Source organism: Centrocercus urophasianus, unplaced genomic scaffold (assembly GCF_019232065.1).
Source record: "Centrocercus urophasianus isolate 14NV4802_14NV808 unplaced genomic scaffold, USGS_Curo_1.0 seq_50, whole genome shotgun sequence".
In the NCBI taxonomy this organism is placed as follows: domain Eukaryota; kingdom Metazoa; phylum Chordata; class Aves; order Galliformes; family Phasianidae; genus Centrocercus; species Centrocercus urophasianus.
Window position 1 is genome coordinate 1,405,437 of NW_024885089.1, and position 25,542 is coordinate 1,430,978.

Genomic DNA, 25,542 nt, shown 5'->3' on the forward strand with positions numbered 1-25,542 from the left:
GGGGCTGGGAGGAATCCCGGCAGAGCTCTTGCAGAGGTTCCCGCCCCGCTCCGCCAGGTGGAGCTGTGGTTGCAGCTATCTCGGCTCCTCCTGATGACGTCACGCAGACGGATGGCGCGCGAGGTCATGGCGGCGGAAGCGGAAGTGGTAGAAGCGGAAGTCACCGCCGTCTCTCCGTTCCGTTTTCAGCATGCCGGGCCGTGGCCGTTCCCGCGTCCCCGAGCGGTGAGTGCAGCACGGGCTGCTCCGCACGGCGTTGCGAAAGGGCTGCCCCAACTGCGGTTCTAACGTCCCTCCGCTTCCATTTGCAGGTGGACCGACTACGTCCCGCTGGGCCGCAGGCTGCCGGGTACCCGCTTCATCGCCTTCAAAGTGCCCCTGAAGAAGGTGAGCGGGGGCCGAGGGCCGCCCCAGGGGTCGCGGTGCTGAGGGGGAGCGGCGAGCAGCACCGTGGGCCGCGCTGTCACTCACGGCTGCTGCTCCCTCGGGGCTGCGCTCACCAGGAGCTGAGGACAGGGGCCGTCCGTGCCTGGATCGTCCCAATGCAAAGCCCGATCAGGCTGGGCTGTGGGCTGAAATCTCTACGGGTTCCTTCCAATCCCTACAGTTCAGTGATTTGTCTTCGTTGTTTCTTTCATCCCTGAGCAGATCGCGGATGATGGATAGACGTTGGATCGTGATGGGACAAGGGGGAATGGTTTTAAACTGAGACAGGAGAGGTTTAGATTGGGTATGAGGAGGAAGTTTTTCACCTAGAGGGTGGTGAGGCACTGGCACAGGTTGCCCAAGGAGGCTGTGGATGCCCCAGCCCTGCAGGCATTCGATGCCAGGCTGGATGTGACTCTGAGCAGCCTGGGCTGCTGGTTGGTGACCTGCACACAGCAGGGGGTTGGAACCAGATGAGCATTGCGGTCCTTTGCAACCCAAGCCATTTTATGATTCTGTGATTGCTGGGGAGGCGTAGCAGTTCACCAGTCACAGTGAAGCTGTGGTTGACATTTGCTGCTGAATGTTGCTTTCTTTCAGAGCTTTAATCAGAACCTTCATCCAGAGGAGAGATTTTCGCCTTGTGACCTCATTGAGAAAATCAAAGAGCAGAAAGAAGAACTGGGCCTCATCATTGACCTGACGTACACAACGCGCTACTACGGACCAGAGGTCAGTGTTGGACTCTGCACAGGGGAGAGAAATGGTCTTTTTAAACCTTGATATTGCTGCAGAGTGGGATGATTTTTGTGAGAAGGTAACTTTAAAGAGCACAAAACGCCTCAATTCCCTTCCAAGGGAATGCGGGGAAGCATCTCACAGTGGTTGAAATGGAGTCTTTGTATTTGATCAGGTGTGACACCGAGGTCTCCAGCGCTTCTCTTTCTACAGCCACCACAGGTTTTTGGATACCCTAAGGGTGTTTTTGTGGGCTGAACAAGAAGCTGATTACAGTGGTTTTTGGTTCATGGTGTTAAATGTGCGGATATGTACAGGAAAAGTTATTCCCACCTCAGTGCTTTGCCCTTCTCAGGGTGGAAGGAGTGAAAGCACAAGTGGGTTGTTCTGAAATACTGGCAATGTGTTAAAGGGGTGAAGTCGTCTTACCTAAAACTGTTGCTGCTCTTTTGGTTTCAGTTGGAATGCCAATTTGTTGTATCTGTTCGTCAGCAGTTCTCTACTAGGTGAGAACTGTGGAGTAACTACTGTCCTCCTTTGTTTCTTGTAGGAGCTGCCAGCTACACTCAGGTATTCAAAGATCCTGACAATGGGACATGAAATACCAAACAATCAGACTATTTTTCAATTCAAGTGTGTTGTGGAAAACTTTTTGAGAGACAACAAAGACAACGGTAATGTGAATTTCCCTTCTGTTACCCAGTGCTGTCTATGGGAAGGGCAGTGTAGCCTTGGAGATTGGTGTTCTTATTTAACCTTCATGCACAGCATGGATTTCTTTTCCTCCACTTGTTGTTTGAATGTGGAAGCAATGAGATCAGTCTGTTGAGGTGGAGGAGTTCATGCTGGCTGAGAAGTAGCAGTGGGTCATGTGTTAATTGAGACAGGGACTGTGTCTGTAGGCTCGCTGTAAGCAGTGGTAGTTGATGAGCAGTGGTGTGAACAGTGAGCTGTTTGTGCTTGGGAAATGTGGGATAGCCTTTCATAGAGCTTTTAAAAACGTCCTCCCTGCAGAGAGCTGTGTGACCATGCAGATATGGGGTGAAATGAGCCAGTGAGCCAAATCAGCTGTGATCACCAACCACAAATGGGACTTTGTTGCATGATCCTTTCAGTTTATTTACACTTGTGACTGTTGGAGGACAAATGTCGAGCTTGCTTTGCTCTGACTTGGTTTTAGAAAAAGCAGCACTGCAAAAATATGACCTGGTTGCTGTTTGTTACAGATAAACTTATTGGAGTGCATTGCACACATGGCTTAAACAGAACTGGCTACCTGGTTTGTAGGTGAGTTGTCTGTGGTCAGAGGGCATTAAGTGGGGATGCTGGCAGTTTCAGCAGTAAAAGTGTGTAATCCAAGGCCTGCAAGGACCTGAAGCTCGTGATCTTAGAAAAGATGTTTGCAGGGATTTGTTGAAATCGAGAATAAGAGGCAACAAAATGCTGATACTCAAATTTGGCTTGTGAACAGAAGCTCTAAAAAATTCCCACTTGTTTTTGAATTGTCTCTGATCTGTAAATGTCTTTGGGGTTACTTTGTGTGATTAGAGCTGTCTTGTTGGTCTGCTCAGGTACCTGATTGACGTTGAAGGCATGGAGCCCAACGCCGCAATAGAGTGTACGTACATGTATGTCCTTCTTGTCAAGATACAAAATACTTGCTGTGGGCTTCTGGTTTTAATTGGGCTTGCGCTCGTTCCGTTGGAGTGCTGTTAGAACTCAGACCTTTCTTTCTCCAGTGTTCAACAGAGCTCGAGGGCACCCCATCGAGAGGATGAACTACATTGAAGATCTCCGGAGAAGGTCTGGAATGTGAGTGCACACACAGAACGAGAGCTGCAATAGTTAGATTTTAAGCTTGGCTGACTGCTGCTGCTTGAGGTAGGGTGGAATTGGGATGAGGAAGAAGGTGGGCAGCTGGGACACGTGGGGTTACAGATCTGCACGGCCTGACCAGCTGCCTTCCTTGGGAGTTTTGAAGGGGATTGATTGAAGCGTGAGAGAGCTGTTGTGATCACTCGATGAATGGTTTGTGAGCCCAGCTGTGACCAAGAGTTCTGTTTAAGGAAACGTGAAATGAAGAATTTGGGGTCAGTCCCCCTCAAAGGAAGAGTGGGCACTGTGTTGAACAATAGAAAGCAGAAGGCAGAACATCACCCACAGCGTCCAGAACACCTCCTGTTAACACCGTCCAGGTGGGTTTTTGCCTCTTTCCTCCGTGCTTACTGTACAGCTGAGCAGATAGAACAAAAAAACACTCTTTTTTTCCTCCTTAAGTAACTTAAACTCATGTTTTCACAAGTTTAGATGCAACTTTGCTACATATAAGAGAGCATCCATTGCCATTTCTAGGGGCTGTGGAGGCAGGGGATCCTCCCTCTGTCTTGTTAATGCTGAAGTGTTCCTTGTGTCTGCAGCAGCATGAAGCTCTTTGCCTTTGAATGACACACTGCAGATGTGGAGTGGCATTCCTTACAGTGTAGGTTAGTTCCTGGCAGGGCTGCAATGTTCTCAAACTGTGAGATACTTCAGGGACAAGAGCACTTCGTTTGGGTCAGTGGGAGCTGTTCTTCTGTCACCCCATCTGGCAGGGATGGTAGGGGAGCAGTGAAGGCAGCTAAAGAGCTGCTTCTTTGCTTGGGTCACATGCCCTGGCCTGGCCTCCACTGGATGGTGTGGGAGCTACAAAGCCATCTGCTGGGATCAGTGCCTGCTGGCTGTTGGACAGTGGCTTCTTCAGCCCTGCTTCTGCTGAGTGTACAAAATGCTTCCTGCTGGAAGCAGCCTTTGATGCTGCACAGCTGTAAGAAAGCAGCGTCCAGGAGATGAGCCGACAGCTCTTCCTGCGTGTTGCACGTTTTAGTCTGAGGCAAAAGGGACTGAGCCACAGGGCTGAAAGGATCCAGAACTCCTCAGCAGAACCTGGGAGAGACAGGAGGGGGTTGAATTCTCCAGGTACTGACTTCCAAATCTTCTTTCAGGAATTCTGGCTGTGCCAAAAAGAAGAAAAAGCGACATCACGGAGTGCCCGAACAACGCCAGGAGCTTGTGCACAAACCTGGGATGGCTGAGAAAAGGTGGCCTTGCAGTTTGGGTCCGAGGAACTGTCCAGTTTCTTTGCCTTACAACATGCAGCGCAATGAAGTGTGCTTCCTAGCTCCAAGTCCCCTCCAGCAACAACCACAGGAGACACACGTGGCCAGGAAGCGCCGGCGGCGGCGGCATAAGAAACGTATGGCAGAATTGAGAGGCACAGCAGCGTCCACTCAGGGCTGTGTTTCCACAAAGGAGTTGCGCAGAGGCTCCAAACTGAGTGAACTGTGACATCCACCAGCAGCTGAGCTGGGTGGTGGGAACTGCAAGTGGATGGAGACGTTCTTGAGATCAGCACAGCTCTCTTCTTTCTCTTGTTTTTTTTTTTTTCCCCCCCTTTTTTACACTCTCCTGTGTCTACTTTTGACAACTGACTCAGAATTTTTGAATTGCTATGTGCAGTCCTGGCTCCGTTTCTCAAGTGATGGAGGGAATAAATGGAACTGGATTAATTCTAAAGAAACATCACCAGGAGCATCTCTTTTACCTTCCACAAAAGGGCTTTTGTTGATCATTTCCTTAATACACGTGAAGAAATAGGATTTGGCCTGAAGCTAGGTGACATTTTTTTTTATTATTTTTTTCACTCACATTTGCTAGAGTAAACTTGTGCCCTGCTTACATCCTAAATGTATGTTCTGGGCCAGTTTCTCCAGCCCGGTGGGGGCGAGAAGCCCTGCAGGTGTGAGCCTTGAGCCCGGACTGAGAGCGGCCCCTTTAAGGCTCGTCGCCCCTCTGGCGTGACGACGCCGAACTGCCGCCCGGCCTCAAAATGGCAGCCGCTGGGCCGGGCGGAAGCATGATGCAGCTGCGAGATGCCCGGATGTGACGAGGAGTCGTGATTGGGTGCTGAAACAGCAGGGGGCGGGGTCACGGCGTCAACCCGGAAGCGCTGCGTGCAGGCTGCGGCTGTCCACCCGGCGCAGGTCGTGCCCCGTTTCGGCCCTACCGCCCGTTCCCGCTCGGGGGGGGGGGGGTGCTCCGCTGGGAGCGTCCGGTCACCTTTCGTGCTCCGCTTTGGGCGTGAAGGGCTGCGGGGTCCTGGGGGCGGTGGGCCGCTCCACCACATTTGCCGTGGCGGCTGTGGGGCTGGAGATGCTTCCCAGGGGGCAGCGGGGTGGGGCGGTAGCAGCTCGGCGGGGACTCGTTTGCCCTTCTTGGGGCACTGTGGGAAAGAGAGAGGGGAGGGGGCGTTCCTGGGGTGACAGCGGTGCCTTCTGCGGCACAGAGCAGTCTGAGTCCGAATGAGACCAACTGGGAGCCGGCTTGACGGACAGGGGCGGTTCTGCCCAACAGCAGTGCCTGGGAGCACGGCCTGCAGCTCTCCTCACCACCGCGTGAGCGATCAAGGGTGTGCAGTGTAGGAACCTTGTGTAAAGCTGCTGCTGCTCACGTCCAAGGAAAACGTGTTGGCCGACTGACCCCAAATCAATGGCTGGCACTCGTGTTGCACAGAGAGACGAAGAGAAAGGAGGAGCTGTTTTGGGTAGGATTCGCATCACTCAGACCTTAGCTTGAGATGGGTTACCCAAGGAATGAGCTTGAGCTCATGGCCGCTTTTCAGGTCGTAAAGGTTTATATCCAAGTGCTGTGTCCAAAAAGAGCCTGGCTTCTCCCACATTTCTCCCTCAGGACCTCCTGACCTTTGCATTAGCTGGGGGGATGATTTCTGTCAGGGAAACCAGACACATAACCTGTTCTGTGGTGGTTTTGACTCCCTCGGCTTTTCTCCCACTGCAGAGCTGCTCAGCGCTGCGGCAGGTTTGATGTGCCTCGTTATGTCCAACCTTGCTGATGTCAGCCTCCCACCACAGGAGCGTGTCCAAAGCCTGATCCGGGTGGGGAGTGCTGTGGAAGTGAGTGAGGATGTCCCACTGCGGCGCTACTATCGCTCCGGCGTGGAAATCCTCCGCATGGCCACCATTTACTCAGAGGAGGGCAATATTGAGCATGCCTTCATCCTGTACAACAAGTACATCACGTAAGAGCAGCTCTACTTTGCTTACAATTAAGTTGTGTTGATGCAAGGGGTTGTGGGGTTTCAGTTGGTTATTTTGAGTATGTACAGATGTTGTTGAGCTGGAAGAACCAGGTTCTGTCCAGAGCTTTGCTCCTTTTGAACTGGTACAGGTGACCTGGTTAGGGTGACCACATTGTAAAGGTGCAAGGTACAAGCACTGCTCATTGCTTTGCAGAATGCCAGTAAAAATTCCCTGAGATCAGACTGACCTTATGTAGCTCTGTCAGCAGGAGGAAGGTGTTGGCTCCTTTTATTTAAAAATTTCCTGGTGTTTTATTGCTGTGGAGCAGTCAGGTTGATCTCAAGAACTGTGATGTCAAATGGATTGGCAGGCATCCATGGTCAAAGGTCACAATATCAGGAGATGAAGGCTGGTTGTGGTTCTCTGATAAACCAGCTTCAGAGGAGAAGCTTTCTTTATGTTTAAGCTACGACAACCTTTTACAGCAGTCACCACGTTTCACCTTCAGCACAGAAATCGGCTGTGCAGCACTGGAGGTTTTGTTCTAGAAAATAGTGTAATTCCCCCCACACACTGTGCAGGTATATTTGCACCCAGACCCTTCTGAGGAAAGGCATGAGGAAAAGAGTCCCAGGTCTGAACAACCTGACTCCAGTCTTCTGACTTGGACGGTACATGAGATGTCCAGGCTCTGAACACTCTTCTGAAAAGCCAGAGGTTGTATATAAACCCACCAAGACCCTGTTTGGTATCACAGCTGCCGGGTCTCCAACACAGGGGCTGTGGACAAGCGTGGATTTGTTCCTGCTGTCACCTTCAGGGCTGGCTGGGAACAAACCATGTTGGGTCCGAAAGCCACGCTGCGGAGCAGAGCGTGTGCCGTGCCGATGCAGTGACGTGGCAGCAGCTCTGCTTTTGCCTGGGCAGCTCGGAGTACGAGTGGTGCAAACGTGTGTCTCTTGCTGTGTTCAAAGGGCTGAAAGTAGTGATGCTCAGGAAATACCCTGGCAGCACTGAGTATCCTGTTTCCTCAGGCTTTTTGCCCCAAATCCTCCCATTCTCACTCACCAGAGGGTCGAGTCTCCTTTCTGCTGTTCTACCCAAGTATCCAGATCGAGCTTTGCAATTCTATGGGTGTTTTCCTTTCTTGCCTGCCTGTGTGCACAGGGTTCCTGCCCCAGCCTCCTTCAACCCAACACATTTTTCTCTGATTAGCTTTTCTTCCCGCCCTGCACTTCCTGAGCTTTTATGGTCATTGTCGCTGCGTAGGGAGCTGCAAAGTGTAAAAGCATCGGGAAGGTTTCCAGGCTGGTTACATAGCTGGGGCTGAAGGAGAAGCTCTTTAACTAAACAAATGAACGAAACGTGCCTTTGCTCTTTCATTACAGCAATGCTAGGTGCTGGCTTGCTGTTCTTCCAGCAACTTTCAGATGCCTGTGGCATTTACATTAGCCTGGCTCTCAGGCTGCAGGAAAGGTGAAAAGCTTTCCCTTTTGGTGGTGTGATTTCTCATGTTGATGAGTATGAGCTGCCAGCTTGCATTATCTGAAGATACAAAGTTAATGCCATCATCTCATTTCTTTAAATGGAAGAGTAATGTTCTTGTGGAAGTGAGAGGCTTGGCAGAGCGTTGTTTGAGGTGTCCTTCCCTGAGGCTGTGATCTGGAAGGCAAGAGCAAAGCACTGTAACTGGAGTCTCTGGTGGAGCTTGCTCTGCTCTCCCATTTCTAGAAATTGGATTTGATTTATTCCCACCCCCCTCTCTGGCTACTTCAGCCCAAATCCGTGGTCACTGGTGTGACTCTGGGCTTGGCTGCCTCTCCTCAGCTCCCCAGCAGGAAAGAATGAACTAGTGCAGGCTGCAGCTTTGTGAAGAGGACTTCAGCCCTGAGAAGTGTGTGAGAGGCTCCTGGCTACAGCTCTGCACGTGGTGTCTTTGTTAGGAGCAAACGTGCCATCCTCAGGAGCAAGTCCTTGGCTTTGTGTCGACTGCACGGCTTTGGGAAGCTGGATGTCCCTTTATTTCCCTGCAGGAACTCCTCAGGTAGTGACACCTGAGCGAGAGCCATTTGTTTGGGGAGGATTTTCGATCGATATGGGATAATCTGAGGGTGGATCTACACTGAGATTCCCACTGAGGCAGCCAGTTCCATTCTTGGTGCTCAGTCTCCCACTTGATCTCGACATGTTTTCAGTGTTTCTGTTTCCCATGCTGAAATGAAGCTCGTGCCCATCCCGCAGTGGGCAGGAGGGAGGCACGAGTGTCTCTAAGAACAACCAGGCTGCACTTTACAGATGTCAGTGCTGTCACTTTGAAAGACATCTGCTTGTTTTTCTTCATCATCAGCTTCTGCACCATTCAGAATGGATTTGTTCTCGAAGCAGGAGTTTGCTGGAGCCTTTTTGAGCCAAGGCAGAGCAGAGCAGGGAAACGTGAGACGAATTTCCTGGGAGATGTGGATTCCTGGTTTGTCCGTGTGACTGCGAGCTGCTAGGATTGGCTCCAAGTGTTTGTGAGGGGAGTAAAGGGACTCGAGAGACACTGGTTTGGCATGTGTGCTGTAGCAGTGCTTAAAAATAGCCTACGATGTGGCTGCTCAGTGCCAAGCAGCCGCTCCGTTCACAGCGGACTCGCAACAGGCAGAGGTTTGAACCAACGCAAAGCTTCTGGTGATGGGAGCTGAGGGTTTAAGCCTTGCCAAGCCTCATCTGGGCTGTGGGTACGAAATGCGAAGCATTCTTATTCAGAGAATTATTCCTTCCTTATTCCTTCCTCAGCCTGCTGCTGGTCTTTCCTCAAGGTTTTCCTCTGGCTGCCTGAGGTCCTCCCTGCACCCCGCTGCTCGCTGTTCCCCTTCGTGCCTTCTGGAAAGCCAGCTGCCTCTGCTGTTTCTTGTGTCTTCCCCAGGCTAGCATCTGCTCTGAATCCTTCTTAATGAATCCCTTCCATTTTAATCTTCAATCTGTTGGCAGTGATCACTGCCTTGTTTTGTCTCCTTGACACAGTGACCTACTTTGCATCCACCAGCCCCAAGCAGGGACCTCACAGCTTCTCTGTGCCATGGCTGTGCTGATCCCGCGGTCTCTGGCATCCTCATGCTCTCCATGGTAACCACAAGTACAACCGAGGGCTGGGATTGTGAGAAGGTCTTCCTTTTCCCAGAGGGCTGGGTTTTAAAGCAGATGGGTTTATTTAGTGCACATGCAGTGGTTTCACAGCAGGAGGAAAGCTCTTTGCTCACACCGTGGCTTTCCCACTTGGCTCTGCTTGGCTTGTTTGTGCTGTGCTCTCTACTCTTCTTCCTTCTGCCTGCACACGGAGCTGCTCCCTGCTCTGTCCCTGCTCACTGCTCTTATTCCCCTTCTGCTCTGCACTGGTGCAGCCTCACCACACACCCTGAGTGCACCACAATGCAAGAAGGACGTAAAACTCTTGGAGAGCATCCAAAGGAAGGCTATGGAGATGGGGTCCCTTGGTTTGTTCAGCACAGGGGTTGGGGGGAGGCCTCGTGGTGGCTGCAGCTCCTCACAGGGAGCACAGGGACAGCACTGAGCTCTGCTCTCTGGTGACAGCAACAGGGCCTGAGGGAATGGCACAGAGCTGCAACAGGCAGGTGGGGGTGAGGGAGAGGTTCTGCACTGGAGGGTGGAGGGGATGGCACAGCTCCCCTGGGCAGTGGGCACGGCTCTGAGCTGCTCAGGGAGCATTGGGTTTGGACTCACACTTGGGGGTAATGATGGGATGCCTGCAGCCTGGGAAGCATCATGGTGCTGAGAAGACAGCCCTGTATCTGTGGGCTTCCCACCTTGCTGCTGTACTTGCAGTGTTCTTTTCCTGTGTCCTAAGCTGCACCCTGGAAGGAGGAGGAGCTTCTATTCTGGTGCAGGTTTATCTGTAGAGAAACCACAAATTAATCTCTTTATATCTGTGCTGGGAGCGAGGTAATATCGAGCTCAGTCTTGAGTTTCTCTCCCAGAAATCTGCTTAGAACCAGCACTGCTGCCTAGGAAAAGGCCTGAAATATTGCCCTGACCTCGTGGGGTTGTGCACAGCCTTTCTGCAGGTTTCCTATTCAAGGTCTGAGTTAATTTCTCCTTCCCTTGCAGAAACTGTTCTCTCCCCCCATGCAGGACTGTGTGAGCACTGAGTTAAGATGAGTCCTTGAGCTTGTCTGTTCTCCCTTTGGATGTTCTCAGAGGTGAAGGCAGGTGCCCAAGTCCTTCCTGAAACACTGATAGAATCCTTGGTGTTTCAGACTGGTTTATCGATGGTTTTAAACTGGTTTATCAAACTGGTTTTCCAAAAAGAAAAATAAAAATTAAGGAAGTATTTAACCCAGAGGATCATCACCAAAGCCCAGATGGGAGAAAAGTCCTGTGCAAGGTGCTCTCCTGGGGCTGAGCAAGAGCCCTGCGTGCCACAAAGAGCTCAGAAAGCCACTGTTTGGTGGAGAGTTGATTGCAGAAAGGCAGACAGCCATCCTGATTGCACAGGGCTCAGGGAAGTGGCAGAGTAGAGATGCTGTGCTGGAGGCAAATGATACATACCTCCCCAAATGCCGTTTCCTTCTGCTGGCACCATTCTGCTGGGTTTCAGGAATTCAGGTTTCTCTCCTGTGTTTATAGGCTCTTCATTGAGAAGCTGCCAAAGCATCGTGATTACAAAACTGCCGTCGTACCTGAAAGGAAGGAGACAATGAAAGTAAGCAGTAATGTTCCAAGTCTTCAGTGGCTGCTGTTGAAAACGCTTTGGTGTTTATTTTCTCCAAGAATCTATTGCTTCTTTCATCCATTCTGGGCCTGCTTTTCTTGCCTTGGTGCTCTTGCACTTAGAATTGTGTTTCTTCCCTTCAGAAGCTGAAGGAAATAGCCTTTCCCAGAGCTGAAGTCCTCAAGAAGGAGCTATTACAGAGGTACATGAAGGACTACACTAAGTACATGGAGCAGAAGGTGAGTGAGAGGAGATTGGAGGCTTCTGCTTCTTGGGAAGCGTGCAGAGCCTCAAAAGGTTTGGAAGGGTTTCCATTCTCAGCCACCAAGGGGTTGGAAGGGGTCTCCAGGGCTCCTTGAGCACTCTGAAAGATGAACTCTGGGAGGCCCCAGCTTTCGGAGTCCATCCTCATCACCTGCAGCATGGCGCTGTCTCTGCTGTCGTTATGTGGCTGAACTTGTCACAGGTGTCCCTGCCTCTCATTTTGTTGCAGTCTGAGCTGGGACATTTATTTGGCTTTCTTTTTGTTTCAGTGTGTGAGGTCTTATGGCTCAGAAATTCTGCAGATGCCTCATGACAGTATGAGCAGGGATCTGGGGTTCTGTGGGCGAAGCAGAAAGCTCTGCAGTCAGTTTTGCTTTATGAAAATGCTATTTTGGAGAGAAGAGAGAGAAATCAATCTAGAATCATGTTCCCACACAACAGCCTGGGTGAGGCAGCAGTTTACTGCTCTGGTCTGGCTGGTTTTCTGATAGAAGTGCTGATCTGTGCAGAAGTACATCTTGTTGGTTAATCTCTGCAGACCATTTAGGGATGGTCTGTGGTTGCTGAGGGTCTCCAAGCAGGCTGGAAGCTGCAGTTCTAAAGGAGTGATATTTGCTGATGTCCTTCGAGTCTGCTGATGTCCTTTGGTGTATTTTGTCTTGCAGAAGGAGAAGGAAGAGGAAGAGGCACGGAACTTGGCTTTGCAGCAGCAGTTAGAAGAGGAAAGAAATCGTGTAGCCTTAATGAAGCAGCAGCAGGCAGAGCAAGAGCAGTTTCTTGCCTTTGAGGAGATGATTCGACGACAGGAGCTGGAAAAGGAACGTTTGAGGATAGTGCAGGAATTTGGAAAGCCGGAGCCAAGTGCTGAGTCTCTGGATGGACCCCTCATCCCTGGCATGGAAAAGCCACCTACTGATTTAACCCCAAGGGTTCCTGTCTCTCCACTTCACTCTGGGAGTCCATCAGGGGGGACTGTCTCAGCCAAACCTCCTGTTGTGGACAGATCTTTGAAACCTTGTGCTTTGGGGAGCACAGAACACAGTTAGTACATCTCCTGTGCATTCTTCTCCCTTTCTGGGGGGCTGAGCCAAACAGAGCCAAGGAGCTGAGCTATCTGAGAGGCTTTTGGAACTGTTTCATCAGATCTCCATTCTTTCTGGGGATTTGGTCTTCTGGGCTACTGGGGGTGCTCTCCCCAATGTCCAGCAAAGGTTTGCAGGCTGGAGAGGAACTGTTTTCTAATAATCCAGCCTCAGTCTTTCTCTGCTGACCTAAAATCTACAACCTGTTTGGCTTTTGACCTTCCTAGATCCAAATACTTTTTGGAGATTGGGGCTTAATTCCTGGCTAGACTGACTGAACTCTCCTCTTTTGCCAAGTATAGATCCAAAATAGCAATCCAGACATTTTTAAACAACTGGTTCTTAACCAGAGAAACATCTTACTTTTAAGTAACATTTTATGAGTGTTCGTGTTTTCATTTTCTTCAGCCAAACACATTCTAATAGAATTCTAAACCTCTTTTCTTTCTACATATCTCTTTCCTTATTTTGAAAGAGGTATTGACTGTCTTTTATGGAGTGTCACTGTGACTTTATTTACCTGTGACTGCCAATAGAGGAGTAGGCATTAGAGTTAGCAGAGCAGTTAATGTTTCCAGGCTGATTTCTTTCTGTCTAGTCCCTCTAGGTCTGGACTGAGGAAACACCTCTCCAGTGGCACTGGCTATCATTGCTCACTGTGCTCCCAATTCTCCCCACAGCTGCAGGCATGGAAGCCCTTCGTCAGGTCATTGTCCCCAGAGAGCTGTGCCATAAATTCCTCCAGCTGGCTGATGCTAACACAGCCCGAGGTGTGGAGACCTGTGGGATCCTCTGTGGTAAGCTGGTAAGATGATAATAGTAATTAAGCCCCTGGAAGCAGGACAGAGGCCTTTTCCTTAAGTAGAATAGGTTTGGAAGTGGTTGGAGGACTCTGCCAGAGTGCAGTTTCACTGATGATTTCATAGGAGTGCAGGGGCCAGGCTGCCTCTGCTTTTAACCCAAAGGTTTCCTCAGTCTGTGTGTAAGGAAATGTGCCTCAATGTGGAGCGACAGCCAGCAGTTCCTGTGAGTGTTCAGCTTCCTCTCTCTGATTGCCATGAGTCCCATCTGTGAGCCAGGACCCTCACCAAGACAAGGCTGTGCAAGCACAGGCTGAAGGCACTTTTGTGTGCAGAGGTTTCTGCTGGCAGCTCCAGCCTCTCTCCTTTGTCACCTGGGGCTGTTTTGCTCACCGAAGTTTCCTTTGAAATGAAATAGTTTGATGTAGCAACTTTCTGCAATCTGGTTCCCTCTGGATACTTGGTGACTATTTAATTATGAGGCAAAAGCTCTGAGTGAGTGCAGAGATTTCCTTCAGATGGGAGTGTGGGTCTGAGCTCCTGTGGGTGCTCACAGAGAAGATGAACTAACAGCCACAGGCTGACTCGGACTGAATCTGTGACTCCTTTTTCAGATACAGTTACCATACAGTTTCCCTTACCGTGGATGGTAGATGCACTTGGGCTTGTTTGTAGAGCTGCTCTTCCCCTTGCTGGGCCCCTGAGTGATGAACACAGAAATGCTTCATTCCCAAAGCTTAGGAAATTACCTTTGCACCAGTGGGCGGCAGCAGATTTCCTGTTTGGGGGGCGTTTCTGGAGGGTAACAGCCTCCCTGTGCTGCCTTGCAGATGAGGAACGAGTTCACCATAACCCACGTCATCATTCCCAAGCAATATGGAGGCCCTGATTATTGCAACACAGAGAATGAGGAGGAACTCTTCCTGATCCAGGACCAGCATGGCCTCGTTACACTCGGCTGGATCCATGTGAGCCTCTCATCCCTGCTTCACTTCCAGTCTGACCTTGCTTTGAGCTGGGAAGGAAAGGGGTGTGGGGAGATGGGCTGGGGGAGGATTTGATGGAGGATTTGGTGTGGAGCTGTCAGCATCATAGAACATAGAAAGGGTTGGATTGGAAGGGACCTCAGGGATCATGAAGCTCCAACCCCCTGCCGCACGCAGGGCCACCAACCTCCACATTTGACACCAGCCCAGGCTGCCCAGGGCCCCATCCAACCTGGCCTCCAACACCTCCAGGGATGGACGGGGCATCACAGCCTCTCTGGGCAGCTGTTCAGCACCTCACTGCTCTCTCTGTAAAGAACTTCCCCCTGACATCCAAACTAAATCTTCCCTTCCTCAACTTAAAACCATTTCCCCTTGTCCTGCCATTATCTGCATCCTTTCCTCTGTGATGCAGTCATGCTCACAACTTGTGTTGCTTGAGAAATTCAGACCTGTTGGAGGTTCAGATCCCTTCCTAGAACACTGACCCCTTTAGAAGTGGGACACTGGGCTAAAAGCAGACTTAGGACATCCCAGCCTTCTGTCTGGAGCTCCTGCTGTCGGTGCATGGGCCTCTGCAGTGATGTGTCCCTATAGTACACAGCTTTTTGCAGACAGCTGTGTGCTGCTCTGCCGCAGGGTGTGCCAGCTCCAGATTCCTCCTCTGGCTCCCTGCTGCCTGTCCCCGTGGAGCCTTTGGCAGTCGGATGTGTGCCAAGCAAAACGTTTGGTGCTGCTGAGTAATCTCTCGAAAGCAGCAGCTGCTTTGCAGACTTTGACAAATAAATGCCTGCTGAGTGTGCCTGATATGTGCGGGTGTCTGCTGTCAGTGTTTCTTCAGTGATGGCCCCGCAACATCCAGGCACCCTTGGGAATCCCTTGGAGCTTTCTGCTACAAAAAAGGCAACGAAAGCCTTACGGGGGAAGAAGGAAAGGCCTTTGCGTCAGAGTGAGGCTACGAGATCTCTCAGCAGGAGCTGAGTGCGTTGGATGTTGTCTGTGATTTTTAAAAGCTTTGCCATCTTCGTGGGATGTGGTCTCTTGGAATGTGGTGGTGATATGTTATGTATCTGGTGATGCTGTGCCCTGAGATAGCTGCACTTCGGAAGCGTGTGAGGTGACTGCCCTGCAGGGTGCCCTGCATTTAGGGCAAGGGAAATGCTGTGTATTACAATATAGTTTGCAAGGGACGTGGCCAGAAAAGTAGAGCTTCTCCTGTCCTCTTTCCAAATGCAAAGGAGGAGCAGATGTTCTGGATTGCTCCAAAACAACTGTCAGCATGTTAGCAAGTCCTCTGTGCCATCTGAGGAGCTGTGCCTCTTTACTGTTCCACTTGGCAGATGCCAAGTGAAAAAACCCATCCAAACCTGCTGTGGTGTTCTCTCTTCTCTTACCCTGTGTTTCAGACTCACCCCACGCAGACAGCTTTCCTCTCCAGCGTCGACCTGCACACACACTGCTCCTACCAGATGATGCTGCCAGAGTCCATTGCTATTGTGTGTTCTCCAAAGTACCAGGAGTAAGTGTGGGTGCCCAGCTGTGGTAGGGAGCAGCTCTGCAGCCACAAAGCTGCCAGAGGAGTGCCTTGCAGAGCGTGTGGGGTCTCGTACTTGAGACAAGCAGATTCAAACATGCTCTTGAAGTGCACAAGCAGCTGTTTTTTTGCTTGCAGAGGCTTGAGCTTTATGAAGTTTGTGCTTATTTCTAGGACAGGGTTTTTCAAGCTGACAGAACACGGCCTGGAGGAGATCTCCTCTTGTCGACAGAAAGGATTCCACCCACACTCCAAAGACCCTCCTCTCTTCACTGTAAGTTGCCTCACGGGGCACTGGGGACTGTAGTACCAGACGTTAGCATACTGGACAGTTCACTTGAGTTTATATCCGTGGTGAGTCACTGCTCTGTGGCCCAGGACAGGAGAGAGCCTCACAGGGGCTTCTCACTGGAGTTGGGATGCAAAAGCTTTCTTTTGTTTCTTCACTGCAAGGAGAGGGCAGTTCTCAGAAGGCCAATGGATGCAGATTGCATCAGGAGACGGAGGAGATGCCTGAGCTGTGGGAATATCTGAATAACCCCATTTCTTCTTTCTCTTCCAGACTTGCAATCATGTGTCAGTAGTCGAGAGAGATGTGGTGCTGATGGATCTACGATAGGCCTCTTGCCTTAAATACCCACTGTAAAACCACCTACCTTCCCTCTAGGCCTAGGTAAAGTTTTGGTTCCTTCTGTAGCAGATGATTTCCACCATGTGGTGCCCCTTTCCCTTCCTCCTGAGCAGTCAGGGCGAAAGCGATTCCCTGACCTCAGCTCATGAACTCGGTGCCTGGTGTTGAACTGGGGAAATGGTGTGGAGGTTCAAGGTGTGGGGAAAAGCTAACAGGAGGTTGAAAGACAGAAGCTAACACTGAAGCAAATACTTAATTTGTAGCTTGGATGGGGAGGGTCCTGCAAGTTGCTGCATCCTTGAGCTGTTAAACCTCTTCAAGTGCTTTGCAAAGTGGGTCTCGCCCAAATTAACCCATGTTCTGCTTTGACTTTCTTTCTGGGTTGGTAAATTGTGGCCTCGAGCGTGGCTGGTTGGAGCAGATAAATCTTTGCTAATGTTCAAAATTAAACCTTCCTAACACCTCTCACTCCATGCAAGAACCCATCCTCCCTCCTGGTGCTCGCATTTCTGCCCAGTGGACCAAGAAGGGGCCCAACCGTTGTGCTCCCCTTCCTTTGGGAACCCCCATTTCAAGAGTTTAGGGTGAGAAGATTCCTGGATGCAGCACTGCTTAATTCCAGTGATGGTGAGGGGGGCATCTGGTTACTTTCTTCCTTTTCCTGGATGGGGCGCTCACTCCAGCGAGGGTTTGGTTTGTCTGGTGCTGGTGATGTGACAGAGGAGGCTCTCCCATCCCATGGTTACAGCATTGGTACACTCCGTGGCTGATCCACACGTGGGGCTCAGCTGCTCACCCAAACTCCTGGGCATGTTGTGTTTCTTGAATCCTTAAACACTCGCTCTTGACTGCCTCTGCAGTCCTTAAAGCATTATGAAGCCTGTCCTTGCCAAACCAAGCACTCCACAGTGTTGCAGTGATGCAGGGCACCATCTGGGGTCCTTCTCTGTGCTCCTCATTGTTGAAAGCCAAGCAGTGACTTTGCATCCCTGAGCTGTCGTGCTGAGCCTCCACCCTCACCTGTATCTGCACTGAAAGAGCACTGCTGAAAAGTGGAAGGCTCAAAGTGTGATGCATCACCTCTCCGTGTCCTCTGTCGGGATGCTCTGATCGTCAGCATGTATCTGCATGGGCAGGGGGGAGGGCTGGAGCTGCCTTCCCACCCTGGAGACGCACAGACATGGATATACTGTGCCCTTGTACTCCTACCTACAAAACAGTAAACATTCGTTGGTGTACAGTTTAATACAGACAGGTTGTATTATGGGCTGCTTCTCTCTCTTTTTTTCTTTGAGTTAACGCCTTGGGCTGGAAGGAGCTGCTGAGAATGGGGAGGGAATCCGTTTATTTATGGTTTATCTGACAAACTGCTGCTGCAGTTATCGGTGTGGTTTCAGCAGCAGGAGGGAAGCAGTGGGATCTCATGGCATCCTTGGGAATTGACTTCCAGCCCTCATTTCTTTAACCTGTTGTCCCAGGTGGTTTTTGCTGTCGGAGTGTCCATCCCCTGCCCGTGGGTGAAAGGAAGCAGCCTGCTCTTCAGCCTTGCAGCTCCTGAAACAGCTGCTTTCCAGATCCTGGTGCAGCCTCAGGGCTGAGCAGAGCCCGGCAACGAGCAGAGAGGAGCCGGGGGCATTTCACTGCCTCCTCTCCGTGTTGTCCCAGTGACCCATAAACCTTCACGGGGGATTTTTCGGATTCCTCACAGTGTGGCTGTGCCCGAGGGCTGCGCTTCTCCCAGCAGCAGCCGTGCTCCCGGTGCTGCACTCTGAGCTGCTGCCTTTTCCAATCGCGTTTTTTCACTTGGAGTCACTCAGTTATCGCTTCGTTGCGTCAGGGAGATCTCCCCCATCCCAGCACCCCGTCCATCTGCAGCTGGGACTGTCGGACCTTCAAAGGAGTTCGCTACAAAGCGACGCCCGAACGAAACCACGCTTTGCAGGAAATGCTTTATTTGCTGCAACAACGAGGGCTGAATGTTTTGCGGGGGGTTTCCCACCACCCGTGCCTCTCTGTGCCCTCAGGCACACAGGAACGGGACCAAGCCCGTGCCCGAGCTCCCAGCCAGGAGCCCTCAGCAGCGAAACGTGCGAATGTTACCCATATAGGGAGGTGCGGAGGTCTGGCGGTGTGCGGGGAGCTCTGCGTTCCCCCCGCTGCCCTCAGCCTGCGGCCCCCTCCCGCTCGTGGCGCTGGGGTTGGCCTCGCGTGCCGTGGGATGCCGGGCGTTCCTGCGAGCATCCCAGGCTGCCTGCAGCCCTCCCTGCAGCCCGGGCACGGCCACGCTCCGGCAGCTGGATTGGCTGCGGTGGCCGAACCTTTCCTTTTTAGGCTGCGTCTGCTCTGGCTCTGGGCTCTGCCACCGCGGTCCCGGCTTCAGCCTCTCCGTGCCGAGGCTGAGACCCAGCACAGGGACTGCTGTGGCCGTGGGACAGACCTGCGTGGCCCTGGGAGAGAACCGGGGGGCTGAGGAGGGCTGGGACCGCTATGGTTTGGGCACAGCGGGGCTGGAGGTGGCGTGGCTGTGGGCACAGTTCCCTTTTCTATTGCTGGGACGCCGTCAGCTCTGTGTGGCTGTGGTCCCCCCGCAGTGTGGGTGCAATGGAACCCGGTGGCCAGGCTGCCTCCATCCCACCACTCCCTTTTGATTTTTTTTTTTTCTTTCCCCTTTTTTTGGGTGGTTTTTTTGTGTTTGTGTTTGTTTGGCTTTTTTTTTTTTTGCAGTCATATATGGCAACCTTTTGCCTTGGTGACCTCATGTTTGGCAGCAGGCCTTGTGACGCGGGCTGGGGATGAAAGTGGCTGCGGGTGTCTCGCGTGAGCCGCGGTGCCGACAGCACTGAACACTCAGCTGGGACCTGGGGACACATCCAGCCCCGAGGGACGGGGGGAACCGGGGCAGAGTCACCGCTGTGGGACGCTCTGGGACTGTGCCCACATCCTCACTGACATAATGACAGCTCCGAGGCCATGTGGGATCTCCTGTGTCCCTTTTGGCAGCCGCCCCGCAGCTCGTGGGTCCTCACTGCTGCACCCTCACCTCCCCACCCTCACCCCGAGAATGGATTGGGATGCAGCAAAACAAGGCAGGAGGCAGCGCCTGCGCTGTGCCTCAGTTTCCCCAGCTGCAGCCTCACTTCCCACAGCTCCCCATAGCAGCTCCGTGGCTTCCTCCCATCCTCAGGCTCTTCTGAGAGGCCCCAGAACAGGACGGCTGCCCTTAAAAAGGCACCAGGCAGTTCAGCAGGTGCTGTGTGAGGGATGGGGGCTGGTGCCTTTGTCATGGTGGGGCACAGGGGTGGCCCCAGTGCTGCTCGGGGGCAGCAGATCTCCACCTCCCCCTGGGATTGGGGCTTGTCCTGCTTCCAAACCCTCCTGGAAGGCAGCTGAGGATGCACCCATCACGCAGGGCCAGGCTTGGAAGGACCACGTGGGGCTCAACGATGAGGGTTTGGGGTTTTAGTGAGGCTGCATGGTGCCCAGGGGACCTTTTCCCTGTCAGGGTGAACGCAGCACTTCTAGGACTCCTGCAGCACCTTCAGCCTTGCACTGAATTGGGCCCATTTGCTCCACGGGGTCCCAACAACTGCAATAACGGGAGGGAAAAAAATCCCATGGAGGAAACCCCCAGGATGGAGACGCCAAGACACAGGGATGAGCACAGCACCTCGAGGCTGTGACGCACCGCCCATCACCTGGTGTGCTGTTGGGATGCTGAACCTCTTCCAAATTGGGATATGCCATGATTTTATGACTCAGGTGCACAGCACAGTCCCAGGCCATCCCTACAGCCACCGCCCTCCCGGGCAGGGTTGTAACCAGAGAGGACCAAAGGCCATCAGACCGGAGCACCTCCACCTCGCTTTTGCTGAACGTCACTTATAAGGACTTGTGTCTCTCCTGTTTATTGAAGCGTAGCACAAAAGGAACAGACTCGCCAATGGGATGTTGCCTCCTAAGCATCCCCACGTAGATTTTTTTTTCCCTTACAATAATTAACTGTGCTGGGTCCTACCATCAGTCCAAGGTCAATTTAATGCAATAAAACACCTTATATGGCCATATGGCTAACACACCATCACTTAGCCTATTTAGGGTCTTTGTGTAGAGAGGATCCGCCTCTGAGGTTTCGTGGGCTCGTGGTATTTATACCAAAGCAGATCGGGACTCGGTCCCAGAGGAAAGGAGCTCTCACGTCTGCGGTGAGTACTGCCCAGCACTGATTTCTCTTTGCTCGCGGGAACAGGAAGGAACAACCCCACCCCCCCCTGCACAGCCCTGGGGGCTTTGGGGTGCCCCGGGGCTTTGGGATACCCCCAGCTTCATTTACACTGCATGGGGGGGGGCTGAGCCCCACCACGATCCCCCTCCAGCCACGGCGTCCATGGAGCCGAAGAGAACCAGGCTGCAGCCAGCGTGGGTTGCACGATTGCAGGCACGGAGAAATCCCTGTCTTTATTATTATTATTTTATTTGGGGCTATTTGCCTGCTTTCCTCCAGTCTGGAGAGAGCACATTTGAGCATTTTTTCCCATTTTTGGGAAAGGCTGCAGAGGGGCTGTCACTGAGATGGGATCGGCCACCGCTGGGCATTGCCTGCCCCACTCAGGGGTATCAGCTCAGGATGCCACGCGGAGCTCCCAGCCATGAGCTGACAGCTTTGGAGCAAACTTTGGGCATCAGCTGGCACGAGATGAAGGAGCAGTGCTGGGGCTGAGCATTGCCCCACTTTGAGCATCGTGGCCCGCATAGGATTTTGCCGAGCTGTGCATCCCCAGCAGCAAAAGAACTCAAACCATGCAGAGCCCAACCTGACAGCCGGGCAGAAAGCTGCATCTGCTGCGTTTAATGCATTTTTCCCTCCCACCCCAGCTTTTCCCCCAGGTCCCCCTGAGCGCCAGCCTCTCCCAGCCCCACCATGTGTGAGGAGGAGACCACCGCCCTGGTCTGTGACAACGGCTCCGGGCTCTGCAAAGCCGGCTTTGCTGGTGACGATGCCCCTCGCGCCGTCTTCCCCTCCATTGTGGGGCGGCCCCGGCACCAGGTGGGTCCCAGGATGTCTCCTTTCTCTGCTCCTTCCTCTGATTGCTTAAATGAAGCTAACGAGGCCATTTCTCCCACTGGCGTTAGGGCGTCATGGTAGGCATGGGGCAGAAAGACAGCTATGTGGGCGATGAGGCGCAGAGCAAGAGGGGTATCCTCACACTCAAGTACCCCATCGAGCACGGCATCATCACCAACTGGGATGACATGGAGAAGGTGAGAGCCCTCCTGGGACAGGGAGAGGGGAGAGGCCCGGTTCCATCCCAGGGGATGACCCCACCTCCCTTCTGCCTGCGTAGATCTGGCACCACTCCTTCTACAACGAGCTGCGCGTGGCCCCCGAGGAGCACCCCACGCTGCTGACCGAGGCGCCGCTCAACCCCAAAGCCAACCGTGAGAAGATGACCCAGGTAGGGCGCCGTGGGGTTCAGTGTGCTTGGGGGGGGGGCGTGGAGATGTGTGACCCCATCCAACCCACCGCCCCTCCTCGCAGATCATGTTCGAGACCTTCAATGTCCCGGCCATGTACGTCGCCATCCAGGCCGTGCTCTCCCTCTACGCATCCGGCCGTACCACCGGTGAGTCTCACATGTGGTGTCCACCATCGGGGGTCCTTTGGATGCCTCCGAGCCCCATCCCTCACATTTCTTCCCCTCCCAGGCATCGTTCTTGACTCTGGGGACGGTGTCACCCACAATGTGCCCATCTATGAGGGCTACGCTCTGCCCCACGCCATCATGCGTCTGGACTTGGCCGGCCGCGACCTCACTGACTACCTCATGAAGATCCTCACGGAGAGGGGCTACTCCTTCGTCACCACCGGTACGGGGTCAGGGATGGGGGTGGTGGGATGGGGGTCCCGCAGAGCCACGCTGAGCCCACCTGTCCCCTGCAGCCGAGCGGGAAATCGTGCGTGACATCAAGGAGAAGCTCTGCTATGTGGCCCTGGACTTTGAGAACGAGATGGCCACGGCTGCTTCCTCCTCCTCCCTGGAGAAGAGCTACGAGCTGCCCGATGGGCAGGTCATCACCATCGGCAACGAGCGCTTCCGCTGCCCCGAGACCCTCTTCCAGCCCTCATTTATCGGTGAGCCCACCCCAATGCTGCCTCATTGCTCACGCCCCAGCGCACCCCACTGCACCCATGAGCCCTTTGGGGGAGCCCTGTGTAGGTGTGGGGAGGTTGGGGTGCTGAGAGCCTCCCTCCCATCCCAGGCATGGAATCTGCCGGCATCCACGAGACCACCTACAACTCCATCATGAAGTGCGACATCGACATCCGCAAGGACCTGTATGCCAACAACGTGCTGTCCGGAGGCACCACCATGTACCCCGGCATCGCCGACCGCATGCAGAAGGAAATCACAGCGCTGGCCCCCAGCACCATGAAGATCAAAGTAGGCGATGGGGATCATCCCACCCCAAACCCTCCCTTCGGTGGGGTGACCTCGGGGTGCTTTGGGGGTCCCGATCTCGCGCTAACAGCCCCTGCTTTGACAGATCATCGCCCCGCCAGAGCGGAAGTACTCGGTGTGGATCGGCGGCTCCATCCTGGCGTCCCTCTCCACCTTCCAGCAGATGTGGATCAGCAAACCCGAGTACGACGAGGCCGGGCCCTCCATCGTCCACCGAAAGTGCTTCTAAGCGCCCTGCCCCGTGCCTGGGCTGGGGCACCCCGCTCCTCCTCCACCCCACTGCTCCTCCCCGTCCCCCACTGCGCAATAAAGCCTTTTCTCCAGGCTCTGCCCCCTCTCTGGGAGATTTTGAAGTGTTGTGGGGTGGGAGGGGGCGGGATGGAAAGCAGTGAGCAGCGGGGGGAGGATGAGCGCAATCCTGACCCCCAGCCCTCTCTTGGTGCCCCCAGCCTCATGGTCACGCTCTCACTCTGCTGTGAGTGCCTCCGACTCTTGTTGGTGCCCACACCCCATGGTGCTGCCCCGACCCCACAGTGGTGTCCTGACCCCGTGGTGGTTTCCCTGACCGCATGGTGGTGACCGACCTGATAACGACAACCCCAACGCCATGGCGTTGCCCTGATCCTACCGCGATGTCCCACCACGATCTCGGTGCCCCAGCTGTCGCTGATGCCTCCAACCACGTGGTGGTGCTCGGACCCTACGGTGGTGTCCCCGACTTCTTCGCAGCGTCTCCTCCCCGCGCTGACACCTCCCTCACCCCGTCCCGATGCCTCCTCAACACCACTCCCCGTCCCCACCCTTTCCTCGTTCCAACGCAGCCGAGACCACCCCTATGGCGGTGGTTCATTTGCATAAATCACCATATTCCCGCCCCATCTCCCCGCCCACGCGCGCTGACACCGCCCCTTCTCCCGCGCCACGACGTCACGCGGAAGCAGCAAAGCCCCGCCCCCTCATTTGCATGGCATTCGCGCGCGGCGACACCGGGAGCGGCGGCGCTGGGATGGGGCGGAGCGGCGCGGCGCTGCGCCTGGCGCTGGAGGGCAACATCGGTACCGGGCGGCGGGGCGGGGCGGGGCGGGGCGACGGCGGAGCGCGGGTCCCACGCGTGACCGCCGCGCTCCGCCCGCAGCCGTGGGCAAATCGACGTTCCTGCGGCTGCTGGGCCGCGCCTTCCCCGCCTGGCAGCGGGCGGCAGAGCCGGTGGCGCGCTGGCGGGAGGTGGCGGCGGGCGCGGCGGAGGTGAGCGGCGGCGGTGCGGGGAGAGACCCGCGTGGGTGCGGACCCGCGGCTGAGCGCCGGCTCTTCCCCGCAGGGCGGAAATCTCCTGCAGCGGCTGTACCGCGACCCGGCGCGCTGGGCCTTCACCTTCCAGACCTTCTCATGCCTGGGCCGCCTGCAGGCGCAGCTCGAGCGGCCGGAGGGCCCCGTGCGGGTCTCTGAGCGCTCCGTGTACAGCGACAGGTGCGGGGCGGGGGGGACCCCGTGCGAGTCCGGTGCCGCTGCGGGTGTGTCAGCCCCCCTCTGCTCCGCCCGCAGGTACGTGTTCGCCAAGAGCCTGTTCGAGGGCGGGCAGCTGGACGCTCTGGAGTGGGCCGTCTACCAGGAGTGGCACACGTTCCTCGTGGGGCAGCTGGGCGCGCACACCGCCCCGCACGCATTCCTCTATCTCCGCGCCTCCCCGCAGGTGTGCGGGAGGGAGAGGAGGAGGAAGGGGCCGGGAAAGCGGTGCGGGTGCGATACGCGGCGCTTTGCTTCGCAGAGATGCCTGGAGCGGCTGCGGTGCCGGGCGAGGCCGGAGGAGCGCGACGTGACCCTGCGGTACCTGCAGCAGCTCCACGCGCAGCACGAGCGGTGGCTGCTGGAGCGCAGCACTGAGTGAGAGCCCTGCCCGGTTCTACCCGCCCCTGCTCTGCCCTCCCCAGTTCTGACCTCTCCCGCCCCTCCACAGGGTGCATTTCGCAGAGGTGAGGCACGTCCCCGTCCTGGTGCTGGACGTTGAAGGGGACTTTGAGCACGACGCAGCTGCGCAGGACGCGCTGATGGCACGGGTGGGTACGGCACCAACTGACCTGCAGCCTTCAGCCTTCATCTGTGGGTGATGCTGCCCATCCCCGCCGTGCTGCACAGCTGGTGCCATCCATCCCATCCTGCAGGTGGAGGATTTCGTGAAGGCGCTGCGAGACCGAGCTCCACCACAACACCCCGAGGCCAAATGAGCCCCATGGCCACGAGGATGGGCACACAAGGATGGGCACACGAGGATGGGCACACGGCTGGCACTGCTGCTGGGTCCTGAGCTGCACTCCCTGCAGCAGCACTGTGCGTATCCACGAGGCCGCTGGGAGCTGCAGCCCTACACGTGCCACAGATCCCCCCCACATCTGTTCTGCAGCACAGGGTGAACATGCTTGGGTCCATTCCAATGGAAAACAGAGAAAAAAAAAAAAAAAACAAAGCAAAAATCTCTGCTTTTATTTGTGTTTAGGGTACAACAAAATCCAGATGCTTTCTTGTTTGTTTTTTCTTTTTATTTTCTCCTTGAAACCAAAAGCGTCACGCAGCTCTTCTCTGCCTCGAGCAAAGGAGAGATGTGGGGGCACCTCACTGTGCAGAGGATGAGATGCACATAGAACCCCCCCCCCATGCCCACTGCTGGGGACAGGGCCTCCTGGGACAGACAGCAGGCTCATCTCTCCCTTTCTTCTTATAGGATAAAATCTCTCATGAGGGCTGCTACAGGTCAGAGGTGTCTTTCATCTCCTAAATCCTTTTTTTCCAGGGCAGGCAGAGCTTTGCTGTGCCCCCAGGTGGCTGTTAGGGCCTGTGCGGGA

General features: G+C 54.2%; 4 protein-coding genes across 4 annotated transcripts; all 4 read left to right on the top strand.

Annotated features, from left to right (window-relative positions):
• The first annotated feature begins 139 nt into the window (after positions 1-139).
• DUSP11 (dual specificity phosphatase 11) lies at positions 140-4,983 on the top strand. The gene is made up of 9 exons (XM_042835228.1): positions 140-225; positions 312-387; positions 1,027-1,158; positions 1,715-1,838; positions 2,391-2,451; positions 2,736-2,782; positions 2,904-2,976; positions 3,231-3,359; positions 4,146-4,983. The coding sequence occupies exons 1-9, from the start codon at positions 191-193 to the stop codon at positions 4,486-4,488; spliced, it is 1,020 nt and encodes a 339-aa protein (XP_042691162.1). The 5' UTR covers positions 140-190; the 3' UTR covers positions 4,489-4,983.
• A 126-nt stretch (positions 4,984-5,109) lies between these two features.
• Positions 5,110-17,511, top strand: LOC122169242 (STAM binding protein). The gene is made up of 10 exons (XM_042835227.1): positions 5,110-5,183; positions 5,998-6,238; positions 10,866-10,941; positions 11,094-11,189; positions 11,880-12,255; positions 12,977-13,101; positions 13,927-14,064; positions 15,489-15,601; positions 15,791-15,890; positions 16,179-17,511. The coding sequence occupies exons 2-10, from the start codon at positions 6,024-6,026 to the stop codon at positions 16,233-16,235; spliced, it is 1,296 nt and encodes a 431-aa protein (XP_042691161.1). The 5' UTR covers positions 5,110-5,183; positions 5,998-6,023; the 3' UTR covers positions 16,236-17,511.
• Positions 17,512-20,357: 2,846 nt separating this feature from the next.
• ACTG2 (actin gamma 2, smooth muscle) lies at positions 20,358-23,029 on the top strand. Its single transcript, XM_042835219.1, has 9 exons — positions 20,358-20,449; positions 21,120-21,291; positions 21,378-21,506; positions 21,590-21,700; positions 21,784-21,868; positions 21,951-22,112; positions 22,186-22,377; positions 22,506-22,687; positions 22,791-23,029. Exons 2-9 carry the CDS (start codon positions 21,166-21,168, stop codon positions 22,932-22,934), a joined length of 1,131 nt encoding a protein of 376 aa, XP_042691153.1. The 5' UTR covers positions 20,358-20,449; positions 21,120-21,165; the 3' UTR covers positions 22,935-23,029.
• Positions 23,030-23,083: 54 nt separating this feature from the next.
• DGUOK (deoxyguanosine kinase) lies at positions 23,084-25,220 on the top strand. Its single transcript, XM_042835190.1, has 8 exons — positions 23,084-23,180; positions 23,527-23,760; positions 23,841-23,950; positions 24,024-24,172; positions 24,248-24,395; positions 24,471-24,586; positions 24,660-24,759; positions 24,865-25,220. The coding sequence occupies exons 1-8, from the start codon at positions 23,084-23,086 to the stop codon at positions 24,925-24,927; spliced, it is 1,017 nt and encodes a 338-aa protein (XP_042691124.1). The 3' UTR covers positions 24,928-25,220.
• The last annotated feature ends 322 nt before the right edge of the window (positions 25,221-25,542 follow it).